Genomic DNA, 15,169 nt, shown 5'->3' on the forward strand with positions numbered 1-15,169 from the left:
TAGTCTCACTTGTGGAGAGGGACAGCAAAGGAAGGGGTTGGGGATGAGTATATAGGGTCTGCTGCAAAATACCCAACCAGATACAACATCCCAAGCCTCCACATTCCTATCCATCTTGTGATCCCAAGAAACATGAAGTTTATCAAAGCAACACCTCATTAGGCAACTGAGTGACCAGAAATGTGGGTATTGGTCTTACATCATAATTTTATTGATGGTTGAATTTTACCAACTGCAGCTATGGTGAAGAAGGTCAATGGTCAGGAATGCTGGGTTCCATGGCCACCAGCTGAAGACTAAAGTGTTAAGTATCCTGAAATTGCTTTAACAGTCTTATGCCATAGTATCCTCTCTGGGAAATGAGAACTATAATTTCCTTCCTCACACCCCTACTATGTTTTAAAGTTAAATCAGGTAAGTGTGAACATATTCTAGTGTTATTCGGGGTGCCTGGGGACTCAGTCAATTAAGCATCTGACTCCTGGTTTTGGCTCACGTCATGATCTCAAAATTCATGAGTTCAAGCCCCACATCGGGGTCTATGCTGAAACAGTGAAGCCTGCTTGGGATTTCTCTCTCCCTTTCTCTGTACCTCCCTGGCTTGCTCACTCTCTCAAAAAAATAAATAAATAAAAATTTAAAAAAAGGAAATTCAATGTTTTCCAAATAAAATAAACTATCATCTATGGGTAGAAAAAAGGGTGCTGAGGCTGTAATATCTACTCTATCCCTCACATCCTGGTTCCCAAGACGCTGGACCCCACATTGGTGGTGGAGTACTGCCAGCCATGGGTATTCCTGGGGACACTTTTCTTTTTTTAAGCTTTAACTGCCTTGCAGTCTGGGGGAGCAATACATCCCTATTTCTTCTTTGCCAGTTATAGAACAGCTGCATCACACCTGGGAGTACACCCAGTTACCCCTTGGCAAGTCCTCCCTGTCTGTTGTCAGCTAAGTTCAAAGTTGGAAAGGCACCAGAGGTGAACACTACAGTCACTTCATTTGCTCTGACTTGCTCATCTTGACTTCCTTTTTTCCTCTCTCTTTTCTCTCCAACAGACGAACAAAGCCGTGGCCAAGGGCGACTTCCACCAGGCCAGCACTAGCTCTCGGCGGGCCCTGTTCCTGGCTGTGCTATCCATCACGATTGGAACTGGTATCTACGTGGGCGTGGCTGTGGCCCTCATCGCCTACCTCTCCAAGAACAACCACCTATGAGCTTCCTCCAGGCACATAGGAGAAGAACCTGGGGCCAGTTGTGTGCAGATGCACAGAAGGCAGGGCTGGCAAGGGGAGGACACACAGACACACCTGTGTGATGCTGTACACTATAAATTATTGCCAAACGACTCCATAAAGCCCTGGGATTTTCTACCCATGGGTTTCTTTTGTTTTTACCCTTTAATTTCATTTTCACAGCACTGTGTAGAGCACGAGGCACATGGGCACTGCTGACCCTTCCAAAGGGAAGCTCCAAAGATCCTGACCCTCAAGGCCGTCTCTGGATGGATTCTGGTGGATTCATGACAGTGCAGCTCTCTCTGCAGCCTGCCAGTGCCTGGAATGCCATAGCATTAGCAATACACAAACAATTCAAATGTGTTTATTTTTTATGGAATATGGTGCAATAGGCAGAGGGCAGAGGACTCGTCACTTCTGTCTGTGGCCCTGCTTCACTCCTCCATCATTTTCCCTGTCCACGATCCTTCCCTGCAGGAAGAAAATGGGGCTGGCAGGAAGAGAGACAGAACTGCTGGCAGTCCTCCCAGCTGCCACTGGTCTTCAGATGGGTCCAGCCCTAAAAATGCAAGTCCAGAATCACATGGGGTCTGTCTCCAGGCCCAGTGGACACTCCCTCCATGCTGCCCCCAGCCTAGGAACATTGGGCCTCCTTTGGATATGTCTAAATTCAGCAGCCACCACGCAGCAATATGCAGTCTTGGGGCCTCGTTGATCTAGGGTGGGGGGCAGGCCACAGTCCCTCCCGAGACCCCTCCCAGAAAGACCCTGAAGTTTGCTCCAGGAACTGTAGGCAAAGGAGCTGTGGATACCATCTCAGCATAAAGATACCTGTGTTGACACTCACCCTGGTGATGAGCAGTGACACCAGTGATCTTTAAAAGGAAATGAACCTTCCCTGTCGACTAAATGAATAGCTATTTTCTTGTCATTTTTTTAAGTGCAACTACTGCTTCATGCTGCTTAAGTTATCCGATGAATGCTGAGAAATAAGTAATCAGACATTTTAATACCATTTCACTGCTGTTTTACGAGTGTTCATTATTTAACAAAAATTATCTTTTAGCTTTTTTGCTTATGACTTTTTTTTTCTGATGAATATCAATTCTTGGGTTTCATTTCTACTTTTCACTTGTTTTAAATAACCACAGAGTGACCAAAGACTTAGCTGGTGGAAAAGTGGGAGTGTCTCCTAAGATAAGGGTCACAATAGCCCTGGCTGCTTACACTTTTACTTTGAATACCATTAATATTATCATCCTAATAATAATATTAGGGGACACAGGGGCCATCTCTCTAGGACAGTAGTTCCTTACACAGCACTTACAAAATACCTGCTGCCTGGGTCCCAGCCCCAGAAATTCTGATGTCATTGAGCAGGGCCACAGCCTGGTAATGCCAGTGTCCAGCACAAGTTAGGAACCACTGTCCTGGAATAAGGACTTGGGTTTGATCTCCTTCACCTGCCCCTCTCCCCCTTGAACTTAAATGCTTAATATTCTGAAAATTTGTAGCACTGCCTTCCTGGATCAAATCCAAGATCCATCTAGAATTTGTCCTTAGCGGATGCTCCAAAAACATATTCTAAGACCCTAACCTGAAGAAGAATATATGAAAGAAGCCCAAACATCCCTGTAAGAGTCAGAATAACCTGGTGATAGAGTGCATGGATTGGGATCAAACCAGCTGTGTGATCCATATGGGTGCATGTCTCTGAACCTCATCTCTAAGAGATGACAGTTAAGGCCCACTTCTGAGGACTTCTGGGGAATGCACGGGCACAGAGTCCAATGCCTGGCCCGGGTTGGTGTGCTGGACATGGGGTGGCTGTGGTCACTCTCAGTGTCCTGGATAACCCATCCTACAACTTGTTCATGCCCTTCCATTTTTTCTGCCCAGTACCTCAGGGTTTATTCATCGTGAGCCATTGTGTGAAATGATCTTTTTACTTGTCCTAAATTAGCCCATTTTAAGTTCAAGAGGTGCTCAAAGTTCCATATCTTTGGATTTAGTTAAGAAGTAGAATCTACTCCCTATGTCCTCCCCACTGTCTCCACTGCCACCAATATGCCAGCCCCTTAGTGCCCAGGTGCTCTGTCTCCTGCTAGACCACCTTCCCATCTTCTCTCAGCCCCTGTCTTTCCACATGGAAAAGCTTCAGGTTAAAGGGATTCAGGCCTCTCTGTGGTTTCTCAAGCTCTGCCAAGACTTTCCCAAGGACCAGCACAAGAGCATATGGTGCAGATGGCCCTATGGGTGTTAGGGTCAGGGCCAAACCATTCAGAGGACAACTAATAAGGCATGTGTGGCCTTGAAGCTCATATGACAAGTAGACCCAGTGTGGCCCCATCCTATGACTGGCTTGGCCTTGCTATCAGAGGAAGTGGTTGAATGTGATCTTCAGTAGCTGTGTTAGTGACTGCTGCACAACACAATAGTCTTCTAGGCATGTCTGTGGCCCATATGCCTTTCTAGACCTTAATTTTTCTAGTTGGTGCAGCCACAGATGAGGCACTATGCTCTGTAGGCCCTGCCCTGGGCACTGGACCCACAACATCTCATGTAGTCCCAAGAACCCCGGCGGGCAGCTGACAGAACTGAGGTTCCGAGAAGGTAACTCCCCCAGCACCACATTAAGTGGCAGCTGTAGAGTGAGGATGGGAACCACAGTCTGGTGCCACAACCCCCAGACAACAGGTAAAACCTGCTACCTCTCCCCTGACTGCAAAGTTCCCCAGTCCACAGCAACTCATTTCATTCCTGTAAAAACTCTTTATTACAAGCATTTTGTTGACAGAGACCTGGAGTGTGTAAGTAATTTTCCTAAAATCATGCACCAGGGAAACAGCAAATTAAGATGAAACCCCACCATCATATACTAAGCCTGTTCAGCTTCCTCTTATAAACCATGCTGCCTTGGCTGTGGGTCTACAAAGCAAGAAAAATTGCATCGATGCCTAGATCACATTTTGGGGGGCAAGACTCTTAGGAATTTAAAAGGTATTTTGGTTTGTATTTCACAACGTGTCTTTACCAGCAGGTGATGGGAACAAGTTGGGGGAAGGTTGGGGGCCTGAGGCGACTTCTATGGCACTGGTGGTTAGGGCAGGGCCTAATCCTCTACACATCTCCATCCTGCATCCTTAGAGATGTCCCTGCCTACCTATCTCCATCTCCCTCAAGCTCTTCTCTGCCTCTGCTTCACTAGGCATCCCTGCCCATGTCCCCTATTCACCAAGGATTGCCACTTCACCAGATGTCCCCAAGTTGACCAGCCATCTTGTCCTCACCTGGTTTCTCCACATCACCAGGTAGTCTAGCTACAGTGGCTCCTGGGGAGACCATGGTGAGAGAGGTTGCACCTGTCCATCACTGTGCCCTCAGCAGCTGCCCAAGATGCCACAGTCAAGCCACAGAGCTAACTAGGAACAGGACTCCACTGGAAACAGGACCAACCTCTCCAAAAGCTGAGACAGGACATTCTTCAGGCCTAGCCAGTCACTCTGTACCTCCCAAGATGCTAGAGGAAATCCCATCCAGAGAAGCCTCTGGGTTTAAAATGCATCAATGGGAGAGTCTGCCCATTTGCCAAGAATTTCTGTTGCTCCAGTATATGAATGTCAAATGGTTATGTCAGCTGATGCCATGGCCAAAGCTGCTTTTCAGAGGCCCTGGCCTGAGTTTCAAAGCCTTGTCTTTGAGGTTTTATTGGGTCTCTTAGAGGCCCCTTGTGGACAGGCTTGACCACCAACTCTTATGAGGACAATTTTATGCACCTGAAAGTTCACTTGTATTTGTTGTCATGGTTGACATCTGTTGACATCTGTTGACCCATTTTCCCAATAAACCATTAAGTGTAAAATTCACACCCTGAGCTGAGGTTTCCCACTTGTAAAATGCAGCTGTCCCAGCTCTTATCTGCAGGACACATTCCCACCTGTTCTACTTTTGAAGTTGGGAGCTTCAGACAGACCCAGTGGTAGGAGGCTGTGGCTGTGATGTCCCCCATGACCCCTTGAAAGCCCTTCTTCAGGATGAGCTGAGCTTCCCAAGAAGTGATTACCTCACTCCCAAGAGGTTCTAATCCAAAGATTCTACTAAACCTAGCAAAGCAGTGGTGGACGCCAAGCCCGCAGATGCTTGGGGCCAGCACACTGCTGGCTCCCTTCCAGATAAACATATAAAACGAGTAATGAATTTGTTGTCTTGCTGATCCCCTAAGAATGAGGTCAGAGCTCCACATACATGGGCAAGGAAGGAAGGGGCAGGAGCTGGCAGCCCCATGTTTAGGGCACAGCAGGCTTCTGTGGACCAGCGGCTGCCCTGTGCTGCAAGGATGACAGGTGTGGCATGGCCCACTGCAGCCTCTAAACAGACTCCAGGGAGATGAGAAGAGTAAGTTCAGTGGGCCCACACAGCAGGACATGGTGACCACTGGGAGTGAAATGTCACACGGGTCTCGGTAGTAGAGAACACGTCTTAAGTAATTCACAGGGCAGGGAAAGACCCTCAGGGGCTCAAAAGATTTAATCAAACCCACCAGGAAGAAAAGACAGTGGGCTGACTGAGGTGGCATCTCTGGGGTGATAGAGAAGAATGTGGGTGCCTCCAGGGAGAAGCATCAGGCTTTCCAAACCTAGACAGTGCTGAGAGGAGCAAGGCATGGTCTGACACATGGTCTCAGCTTTTCTGCCTGCACTGAATTCAGTAACAGGGTTGCGATTGCTCTGGCCTTTGGGCCATGTTCCTTACTGCTGCTTCACCAGGCCCTGCTATGTAGATCCAGGATACAGGCATCAAGATGACTGTTCTTTTAGCTGAGTACTGCCATCAGTTCCCTCTGTTGTCCAGATGTCCTTTCTTCTAGCACACAATGAGCTCGGTTTACCCAGGCCAGTGAGATAGGTTCACTTGTCTTAATTCAGCCTTCAACCATGTGCCCGACTGACTACCAAGAATTAATTGAATGCAAGACACTCTTCTAGGGGCTGGTCAAGTGCCAGGGGGTCATCCACTGCATCCTTATGGCCTCCTGGGGACAGGGGCTGGTGTTTCATGAAATCAGGTCATTTGGGGCCAATCTGAAATATAGGTAGGTTGGCAGGTAGGTAGATAGATGATGGATAGATAGATGATGATGATAGATTGATATAGATAGATAGATAGACAGATAGATAATAGATAGAGAGATGATAGACAGATAGATGATAGATAGATATAGATAAAATTTCTCTACATCTACAAGAGAGAGAAGACTCAGGACATCACAGGGCTGCACCACATACAGCTCTCCATTCTCTTGGGCCTTTGGCTATGTCACCTGATCCAGCTCATGACTCAGCTGAAAAACAGTGATTTGCATCTGTTGTCACTCTACACTAGATAATCTGTATTTAGATTCAAACAACTTTATTAAGATAATCAAGATTTGTAGATAGGACAAGATGGGAAATAGCATTCTTCTAAATCAGCTCATGTCTTCATTCCCTGGATATGGTCCCAGCACATTTTTTAAATATACATTTTCTACTTGGCGTGGTACATGATGTATCCCTGGTAAGTAGGAAGAGCCTGCTAAAGTCAACTAGTGCTGAGAGGCTGGATTAGGGAGGACTGATGAAGAGCTGTACAATCTCCCCATTGGGCACCTTGAGGCGGGTCTTTCATTTATTCTCTCAAGAGTTCCTTGGGTAATTAGAAGCAAGAGATGATCACTTTCCAGTGACTGTGCATGATTAGAAACATAAATCAGACCACTTCAGTATACCTCACCCTTCATTTTTGTCCCTGATGGAGTTAAGTGTGGAGGACCCCAGATGATGCCCCTCATTATCATTCCTAAATTGATCCAGTTGTTCAAGCAACCCAAACCAACTCTCCATCTGGCACCTTGTGGATTCTCAAAGAATAGGTCTTTACAAAATAACATGAACCTCAAATTTGAAGTGAGTGTTGCAGATGGATCCAGCTTCATATTCACAGCAGTGCTGTGCCAGGCCTTATATGATGAGGAAACCGAACTCAGGAAGACCATTTAGGGAAGTAGGGACAGCAGTGGGTGAGGCCAGAGGCATATCGGCTGGGAAGAGTGAAGCCAGAGCCCTGGACCACTCACCATGAGCACAGAGATAGTCTAATAAATGAATGAACACAACAGGGACAGTTCCCCTCTCCCCACCCTCTGTGGGCAATTATCAATGTCTGAAGACATTTTTGTCTGTCACAACTGCCCATCTATTGGGTAGAGGCCAGGGATGCTGCCAACATCTTACAAAGCACAGGACAGTCCTGCACAACAGAGAATCCACCAGTCCCAAACATAAGTAGGGCCAAGAACCCTACACTCCATTATTCATCCTGACCACCTGCAGCATAAACATTAGAAAATCAAGTCTGAGTTAGACACCACCCAGGTGGAGCACCAACCATCCAGGTGAGCTTGGAACCACTCACAGAACAGTCACATGTCACTGGCAATCCCTTATCATAGTCACACTAGGAGAGAAAGGAAAAGGCAGGGGAAAGGAACAGGAAGGCACCCCCTATTTTCTGGAAGGAGACTCCAGAGTCAGCCCCACTGCAGCTGCCCAGCCACACCCCCACCGGCCTCTATCGCCCTGTTCAGTCTTAGTAAAATAGTCACAGGACAGTAATAATGCCCTTCCCACCTCACAGGACTTAGGGCTTTGTAAAGGAAGCTTTCCTGTACACTCAATCTCTGAGTGCTGCTGAAATCCTCTGGTTCACAAGAGGCTGTGGGCCCCTTCATGAGTGATGGAGTCAGGGCTCCATGTGGAGGGGACTTAAGTCATCATGGACAGTTTGTGGTAAAGGAGACTCGGGTCTCCCCATCAGGATGCAGTCACACCAGGCCATGTGCACTGTCATTTCCATGACACACGGGTCCAGATGCTGTCAGGGAGCCACCTGCCGCCTCTCTTCAGCTCACTGCTGGGAAGTTAGATCCACACAGTTAGAGCTGGTCATGGAAAGGGTGCTGTTTCTTCTCAGCAAAGAAGGGAAGAGCAAGTTTGAAAATGGAGGTTCAACAGGGGCCATGGGGAGCTGTAGGCTTTAATCTGGTTATCCACAGGATTCATCCATTCAGAGTCCCTCGACATGGCTTTGGAATAGAACCAGAGGCTCAATGCCTTGCGACACCTGTTTCACCTCAGGGCAGTTCCACAAGCATTTGCTGAGCACCTACTGCGTACAAAGTTTGTGATGGGCCCTTGGGTGACAAAGACAGAAAACGATCACACCTGGGCAAGTGCACAGGCTCACAGGAGAAAATGCAAGAGTAGAAACCAAGACTATAGGTACCAGTGCCCAAGGAGATGGGTTACAGGATCTGGTGGGTAGATGTCTGAGCAGGAAAACATCTGGGTCCAAAAGCATGTGGCAGTGGGGGTGTTACTCAGGCCCAGAGCAGCAACCTCAATGAAGGCCCGACTTCCATCCTGACTTCTGTCTGGTAGTTCACTCAGTTCTTACACTTGCACTGACATTGTTCACAAATGCAGAACTTGGCCCAGGGTACATGGTCACAAACACTTGTGCAGGTGGTAGATTTGTCACCTGCTCTTGCCCAGCCTTGAGGACAAGATGGACAACATTCTCTAAGTCTAACTGAAACTGGGTGATGGTCTCACCTCCCAAATGTGGTCAGTGAGTGGCCACAGTATTTTCATCTTCTCTTCAGACAGACTCTTCAACACATCTCTTGGAGCTGGGCTTGGCTGAATGCTTAAGCCTCATTTCCTACAGACCAGAAAAGCCAGCTTCAAAATAATACTCTGGTGGCTGAAGAATTGGTTTGGGTCCTCCCCTTTTGGTCAAGAGAAGTACATCAATCCAAGACTAAGGATTAGGTAATGGTGACACTGAGGATATCAGAGCATTATGAAGGGTGGGCCATCTTCCAGTCACCAAGCTCTAGGGATGTAATTTCTGCCCATGCCAGGGGCTATGTGCTACATACCACTGTTACTCCCATATCTGGCAGGAAAACCAAAGCTTAGAGAGGGGAAGAATTTGTCCCAGGTCACACAGCTAACAAGAATCTGAATTATGCTTCAGTTCTACTTGAATCTAAGGTTCATGGTCTTAACCACCTCAACACATGCCTTATGGTTTAATTGGGTTTATTTGCCACTGGTGCTCAGGACAAACACAGTGTGGCCTTTCTGGTTTTCCAATAGTATCAACTGTCAGATGTGAAGCCCAAGGACCAACTTGCTCTCTCCACTGCCCTAGTCCCCTCCCCTTCCTTGCATAGAATGGGTCATATTTTATTCTGAGCTTGGGAAAATCAAAGGCATGTCCCTACATCCCTGGAATGATGGTGGTGGCCCTAGGGAAGAAGGAAGGACATGTCCTCAAGGCCAGCACATGTTCAATGGATAGTAGATGCCACCTTGTGCCCCTTCCTCTGAAATCTCATCCCAGCCCTTCAAGGTGGTCACAGTTTCCTCATTCCTACTTCACAGATGGGGAAACTGAGGGTCTGAGAACCAGGACCTTACCTGTTAGACAGCAGGTTCACAACAAGCCAGAGTTCAGATGAAAGAACCTGTCTCTTCCCCAGCAGATCTCTACTTGTGTGTCAGTTATAGAACAAACCCCAGAAGGCTCCTGGGGGCCCTGCCCAGGCCAGGAGCAGAGGTAAGGATGCACAGAAGACCCGGACATCCTGCAGGAACAAGGCATCACAGAGAACATACACACCAGGCTGAAATCCTGTGTCTGGGATAGTAAATGTATTTTCTGGAAGAGTCACCACCTAAATTAGTGTTCCTAGGGCCACAATGACAAAGCATCACAGACACTTACTCCTCATAGATCTGCAGGGCAAAGTCCAACAGCAAGGAGCTGTGGCCTCTCTCCTTGTTTTGCAGATGTCTGTCTTCTCTCTGTGTCTCCACATGGTCCTCCTCTGTATGCGTCTGTGTCCTAATCTCCCCTTTTTATATGCACACCAGTCATATTGGGTTAGGGCCCACCCTAAAGATCTCATTTTAACTTATTTACCTCTTTAAGGGCCTTATCTCCACATATAGTCACATTCTGAGGTACTGGGGATTAGGGTTACAATACATGGACATGGCGGGGGCAGGTACACAGTGCAGCCCATATACCACCGAAGCTGGCAGGTCTCCCATCCCTGAGACTGCTGCCCCTCGATCACATACACTACCCACAGTCATTTGGAACTCACTGCCCCTCCCCTCCATCGCTGCCCTCAGCCCCAGCTATGTTTGCCTATCTGTGCATCTGTGCTTGTAGGTCCCAACCAAATCTATGTTTGATGGACATTCAGTATCCTAGACCCCACTTCCTCCATGGCAGGAACTGTGTGGGATCTTGAAGACCCTGTGTGGCTGAGCCAGGCCCCCAGAATCCTGAAGACAGAGGGCACACTAGCATCTGAGGGGAGGAGCCAGACTGTACTCAGGACACAGGTTTAAATCTTCTGAGGCTGGAAGCCACACATCTCTCAGCCTGCCTTCAGTCCAGCCACAGCTGAGCCCTGACAGGGGCTCCCAGTAAAACTCAGAGATCCCAGCCTGGAGCTCTTCTCCCATCAGTGATTTCCCTGGCACTCCTCAGGTCAGGTGGGAAGCCTAGACACAGGGCATCCCCCAGGTGGGGCAGAGAGGAGAATTGGAAATGATCCCCAGCTGCAGGTGCTGGCACAAGATGGTGTCCCTGAGGAATGCCCAAAATATTTTGCAAGCCAAAGTTTCAGAGTGATGAAGTCCTACCTGAACCTTCTGAGAGTAGGAGCCAAGCCCCCTTCAGCTGTTCTTACATGGCCCTGTGTGTGACACAGATGTTATACCAAGACCCTGGCTGCCTGCTGTGAGGAGCGTGGCTGGCTGGCAGCCTGTGGCAGTGGAGCTATGGCCATGTGATTCCCAGGACAGCCCTGGCCAACAGCTGAGCCAGGTGGTGGCAGAGAGCCTGGCCATTTCCACCCAACACCCATGTCCCCTACCAGCACTTGACATGGCCACATGTGCCTGATGGATGCCCAGTCCAACTTCCTCCATTATTCACACACAAATGTTCACTCCCCCAATAAACATCTTTACCCCCCACCTTAGAATCACTTCCAGGAGAACCCAGCCTGCAGCAATCCCTACTGCTGAGTTATGGGAAACAACACAAATTTTAGGAAGCTGAAGCCTAAAGAAGTGAAATGGTATGCCCAGAATTCGTGAGCCATCACAGACTAACCACAGGTGCCTCTCTCTTCCCGCCATCATACTCCCAATCCACACTGCCATTTGTGAAGTGACTTCACATGCCTTGCCTTGCCCCCCTCCCCCCCACAGCCCAGGCTCCCCTCTTGCCACGAATGAGACTCAGGCGATGAGCTGGTGATAACTGCTCCAGGACTCATTCCATGGTGTGCCCTACCTTCTCCTGGGCTCCTGCCACACTATGCTGCTAGCAGCTGTAGTCAGTGTTCAGCACACACACATTCACTTTGATTGAAACAAGTTTGACAGACTTAGCAAATCTACTCAGACTCCACAGCAAAATTCAAGCTTCTGTCTCTCTATCCCCAAGACAGTAGGCCTGTGTTTCTTTTCAGAGGCCGCTATTAGCAGAACTGAAGAAAGGGTGCAGCCAATGTTCAGTGTAAATGTTTGCTGAACCATGATTTGCAGAGCCATGGCAGTTTATACTGTTTTTATTTCTATGGTTCCTTGTGCAATTAAACTGACTCAATTTTCACTTACTTATCAACATGAAGGAGATCCCCTCCTGGACTAAAACCCAGCTCAATGTTCTGGAAGCAGAGCTAGATTACCGTGGTACAGCTGGGAAAACCCTCATCCTCTCTAAGTTGTGTGCCAAAGAGAAAAATAAATATGCTTTTCAGCTTAAAAGTTAGAAAATCAAATTTGATTTTTGGAAAATAAACCAGACCAGATGTTCCACCCACAGCTGAGCCACAGAGCCTGGAAGATGGACCTTGGGGAATGTGCAAAAACAGAGAAGCCATGAGCAAGTGGACTGCCCTGGCCTCTGATTCCCACACCTCCCCAGCAGCCCAAGAGCATTTTCTGCACCTTCATTGAGCAACCTTAAATGCAAGGAGCCCCACGTTGGTCCTCTGGATAATGCCCACCCCCACACACAAATGTTGGGGCTTTTCCTTAGGATCCAATTGGGCCTCTCCTGACCCAAACTTCCAGTAGAGATTTTGTACTCTGGCCCATATTTAAAAATACAAAGCTTTGCACCAACCCAGGTAGCACCCTGCATACCACTGCCCTGGAGTCAAAAGTCAACTCAGAATTCTTCCCATCCCAGACACAGCTGGAAGGTGTCTGATGGTGGTCCAGCCACACTGGCCTTTGGTACACCTGAAGCATCTTCCTGGCTCATCCAATGCCTATGAACCATTCTGCCCATCTTTCAAGGCCAGCCAAGTCCCACCTTCTCCAAAAGCCTTCTCTGACCACTCTCATAGCCCACACAGATCCCACCCTATGTGAACTGCAGAACATTTAAATTAGTCCCCAGAACTCATTCCCAAATGATTGGTGTATATAACTATCTGTGCATGCATTCATCCAAAACACTTTTCATTTCAGTCCTCAGTGCTATTTTGAGCTCATAGGTTATGGTGCTCAATAAGAGAAAGACCCAGTCTTTGCAGGGTACAGACAATGATCAAGCAAACCAACAGCTGATAAAGTAACTGAAGGACATGTGGACGTCATGAAGAAACAAAGGCAGGTGACAGAATGGGCATGAAGGGGGCCAAGCAGAGGTGGTCAAGGATATCAGGGATGGTCAATCCAAGGGGGTGACACTGAGATGCCCTGAAGCCAGGTCAGGTGCCACCACATACACAGAAGTCCTGGGATAGTGAGAGGCTGAGAGCCTGGTGACTGGCATACTCCAACCTGTTCTTGAACCTCATGTGTCATCAGTTATGAGGACATCACACAGATGTGCCTGAGGTCAGCTCAGGTTCATTCACAGCCTATGACCCAGGCTGGTGTCCTTCCTGGTGTGCAAAGTCATGGACATAACTCACTGTCCCTGTCCCTCTTTCTGTAATCATCAGCAAAGGATGTGGGAGGCTTCTGGAGAAGAGATAGGATGGCAAGGATGAGGGGTGAGTTCCGGTTGTCACACCAGAGTGGTGACAAATGCCAGCTCTGCTAATAATCACTGATAACATAGATGATGAAGATGGCTCTATTTGGGTGTTACAAGATCTCAGGTGATGCCCTGGAGATGCATCTTAAAATAGTTTCTGAAAGAGCATAAAGTGAAAACCTCATGCAGTTAAAATTACTCTTGAAATTTTGTAATGCAAAATGTAAACATCCTATACATTAAGAATGTAATGTAAGAGGTTTCCATTATTTTAATTGATACTGTGAACTGGGGTTCCCAGCCCTGCATAGCAACACTCCAGTACTGTGTGCACTACCTGGTCACTTGGTTTATCTCATCACACAGAGGGACCCAATTCATCAAAGGGGTCATCATGTGTGTCACTGCTGGTAACAGTGCAGCAAGTACATGAAGATTCCAACTTGCCAGCCTTTCCTGTTGGTCACTGGCCTTTACCTGGAGACAGTGTATCAGAAGGTCCTCTGAGTGTCCCTTAGCCAGTCTTCTGTCAGACCACCAGTTGCTTCTTTGATTCTTCCTTGAGAATATTAAAATAGCCACCACCTCACATACACTGTCCATCCCCTCAGGAACCTCTTTCAACCCTTCATCAGTGGCAGAAAACCTTACAATCACTCATGTATTCTTCGCCTGAGTTGGCTTTAAATGCGTTGATTTTTTTTTTTCAGGCTTGATTGCATTTTCGGCCTCTAGATAAATGCTCATTGATGGAAACACTTATTTAAGGAGTGTCCCTCCCTCTGCCCTGCCTTCAGAGCTCTCTATTTCTTTGCATTCGTGGAGTGCAGGTCAATTAAATACCTTGATGATAGAAGTCTGCTGTAATGTCTAGAACGATGTGAAGGGAAGGCTTCCTTTAAACGTTTGTTGAATTTAATTAAACTGAATTTGTGATTTTATGCATACCCATCCTCTCCAGGTGAATGATGTGCTAAGCCTGTCTAACCCAAAATGAGAGGCCCATCTTAAAGTGAGTAAGAGCTGGGAGCTCAAGAATGAAGGTCACGGATCTCGGTAATAGAAGATTGTGTGAAATGTCACTGGATCATCAATCACCTGGGCTGTCTCCATGGCCCTTTCCATCATCCCTGTCATGAAAGTTAGTCCCCTGGGCCAACATCTTCTAGTCAGAATGCTGGGGGGTGAGCTGGAAGCACCCTATGCTCTGGGGTTATCCCACTTTCAGCCCTGGTTTGTCAGAGTTTGAATCTTGGTACTTCCAAGCCCTTTGATTACAATAACATGAACTTCTTCTAAGACCTCTAGGAAGGGACTTCCATTTCAGGCTCTCCAAGGCAGCTCTTCACCAACCTGAGTGGCCCTTTGGCAAAAGTAGAGCATGTGAATGTGATCCTACCTGGCTGAGAAACTCAGAGAACAAGGGACATTGTGAGGGTGAGTGCAGAGGTATGGGTTTTTTACATTTCTCTTTCTGATGTGCACACATTGGGGAGAGAGGATGTAATATAATTATGGAGGAAGGTGGGCGAGATGGGACCATAATACAGTGAGATTAATTTCCTGCCACTGTGTGTGGACTCTGCCTGTGACCACAGCTCTACTCTGTACGTACATGTGAAAATAGGTGATGAGGATGCCCAACACCTGAACACCTCTCCTAAATGTGCAGCACACGTCTTTCCTGCCTCCTCTCACATCTCCCAAGAGCCGTTCTCTCCAAGTTTTGTTGAGCTTGAACAGTGAGAACAAAGGAAAGTGACTTTGACCTCCTCTCTCTTTTCAGTTGATAAACCCTTGCAGCCAG

General features: G+C 47.6%; 1 protein-coding gene across 1 annotated transcript in view; it reads left to right on the forward strand.

Moving 5' to 3' along the window:
- The window catches only part of SYNDIG1 (synapse differentiation inducing 1), a 106,684-nt gene extending 104,421 nt beyond the window's left edge, over positions 1–2,263 (forward strand). The window contains exon 3 of the mRNA XM_032592745.1: positions 1,060–2,263. Within this exon, the coding sequence (XP_032448636.1) occupies positions 1,060–1,218 (159 nt within the window). The 3' untranslated portion in view covers positions 1,219–2,263. The remainder of the gene's footprint in view (positions 1–1,059) is intronic.
- The last annotated feature ends 12,906 nt before the right edge of the window (positions 2,264–15,169 follow it).

The sequence above is a fragment of the Lynx canadensis genome, chromosome A3 (assembly GCF_007474595.2).
Source record: "Lynx canadensis isolate LIC74 chromosome A3, mLynCan4.pri.v2, whole genome shotgun sequence".
In the NCBI taxonomy this organism is placed as follows: domain Eukaryota; kingdom Metazoa; phylum Chordata; class Mammalia; order Carnivora; family Felidae; genus Lynx; species Lynx canadensis.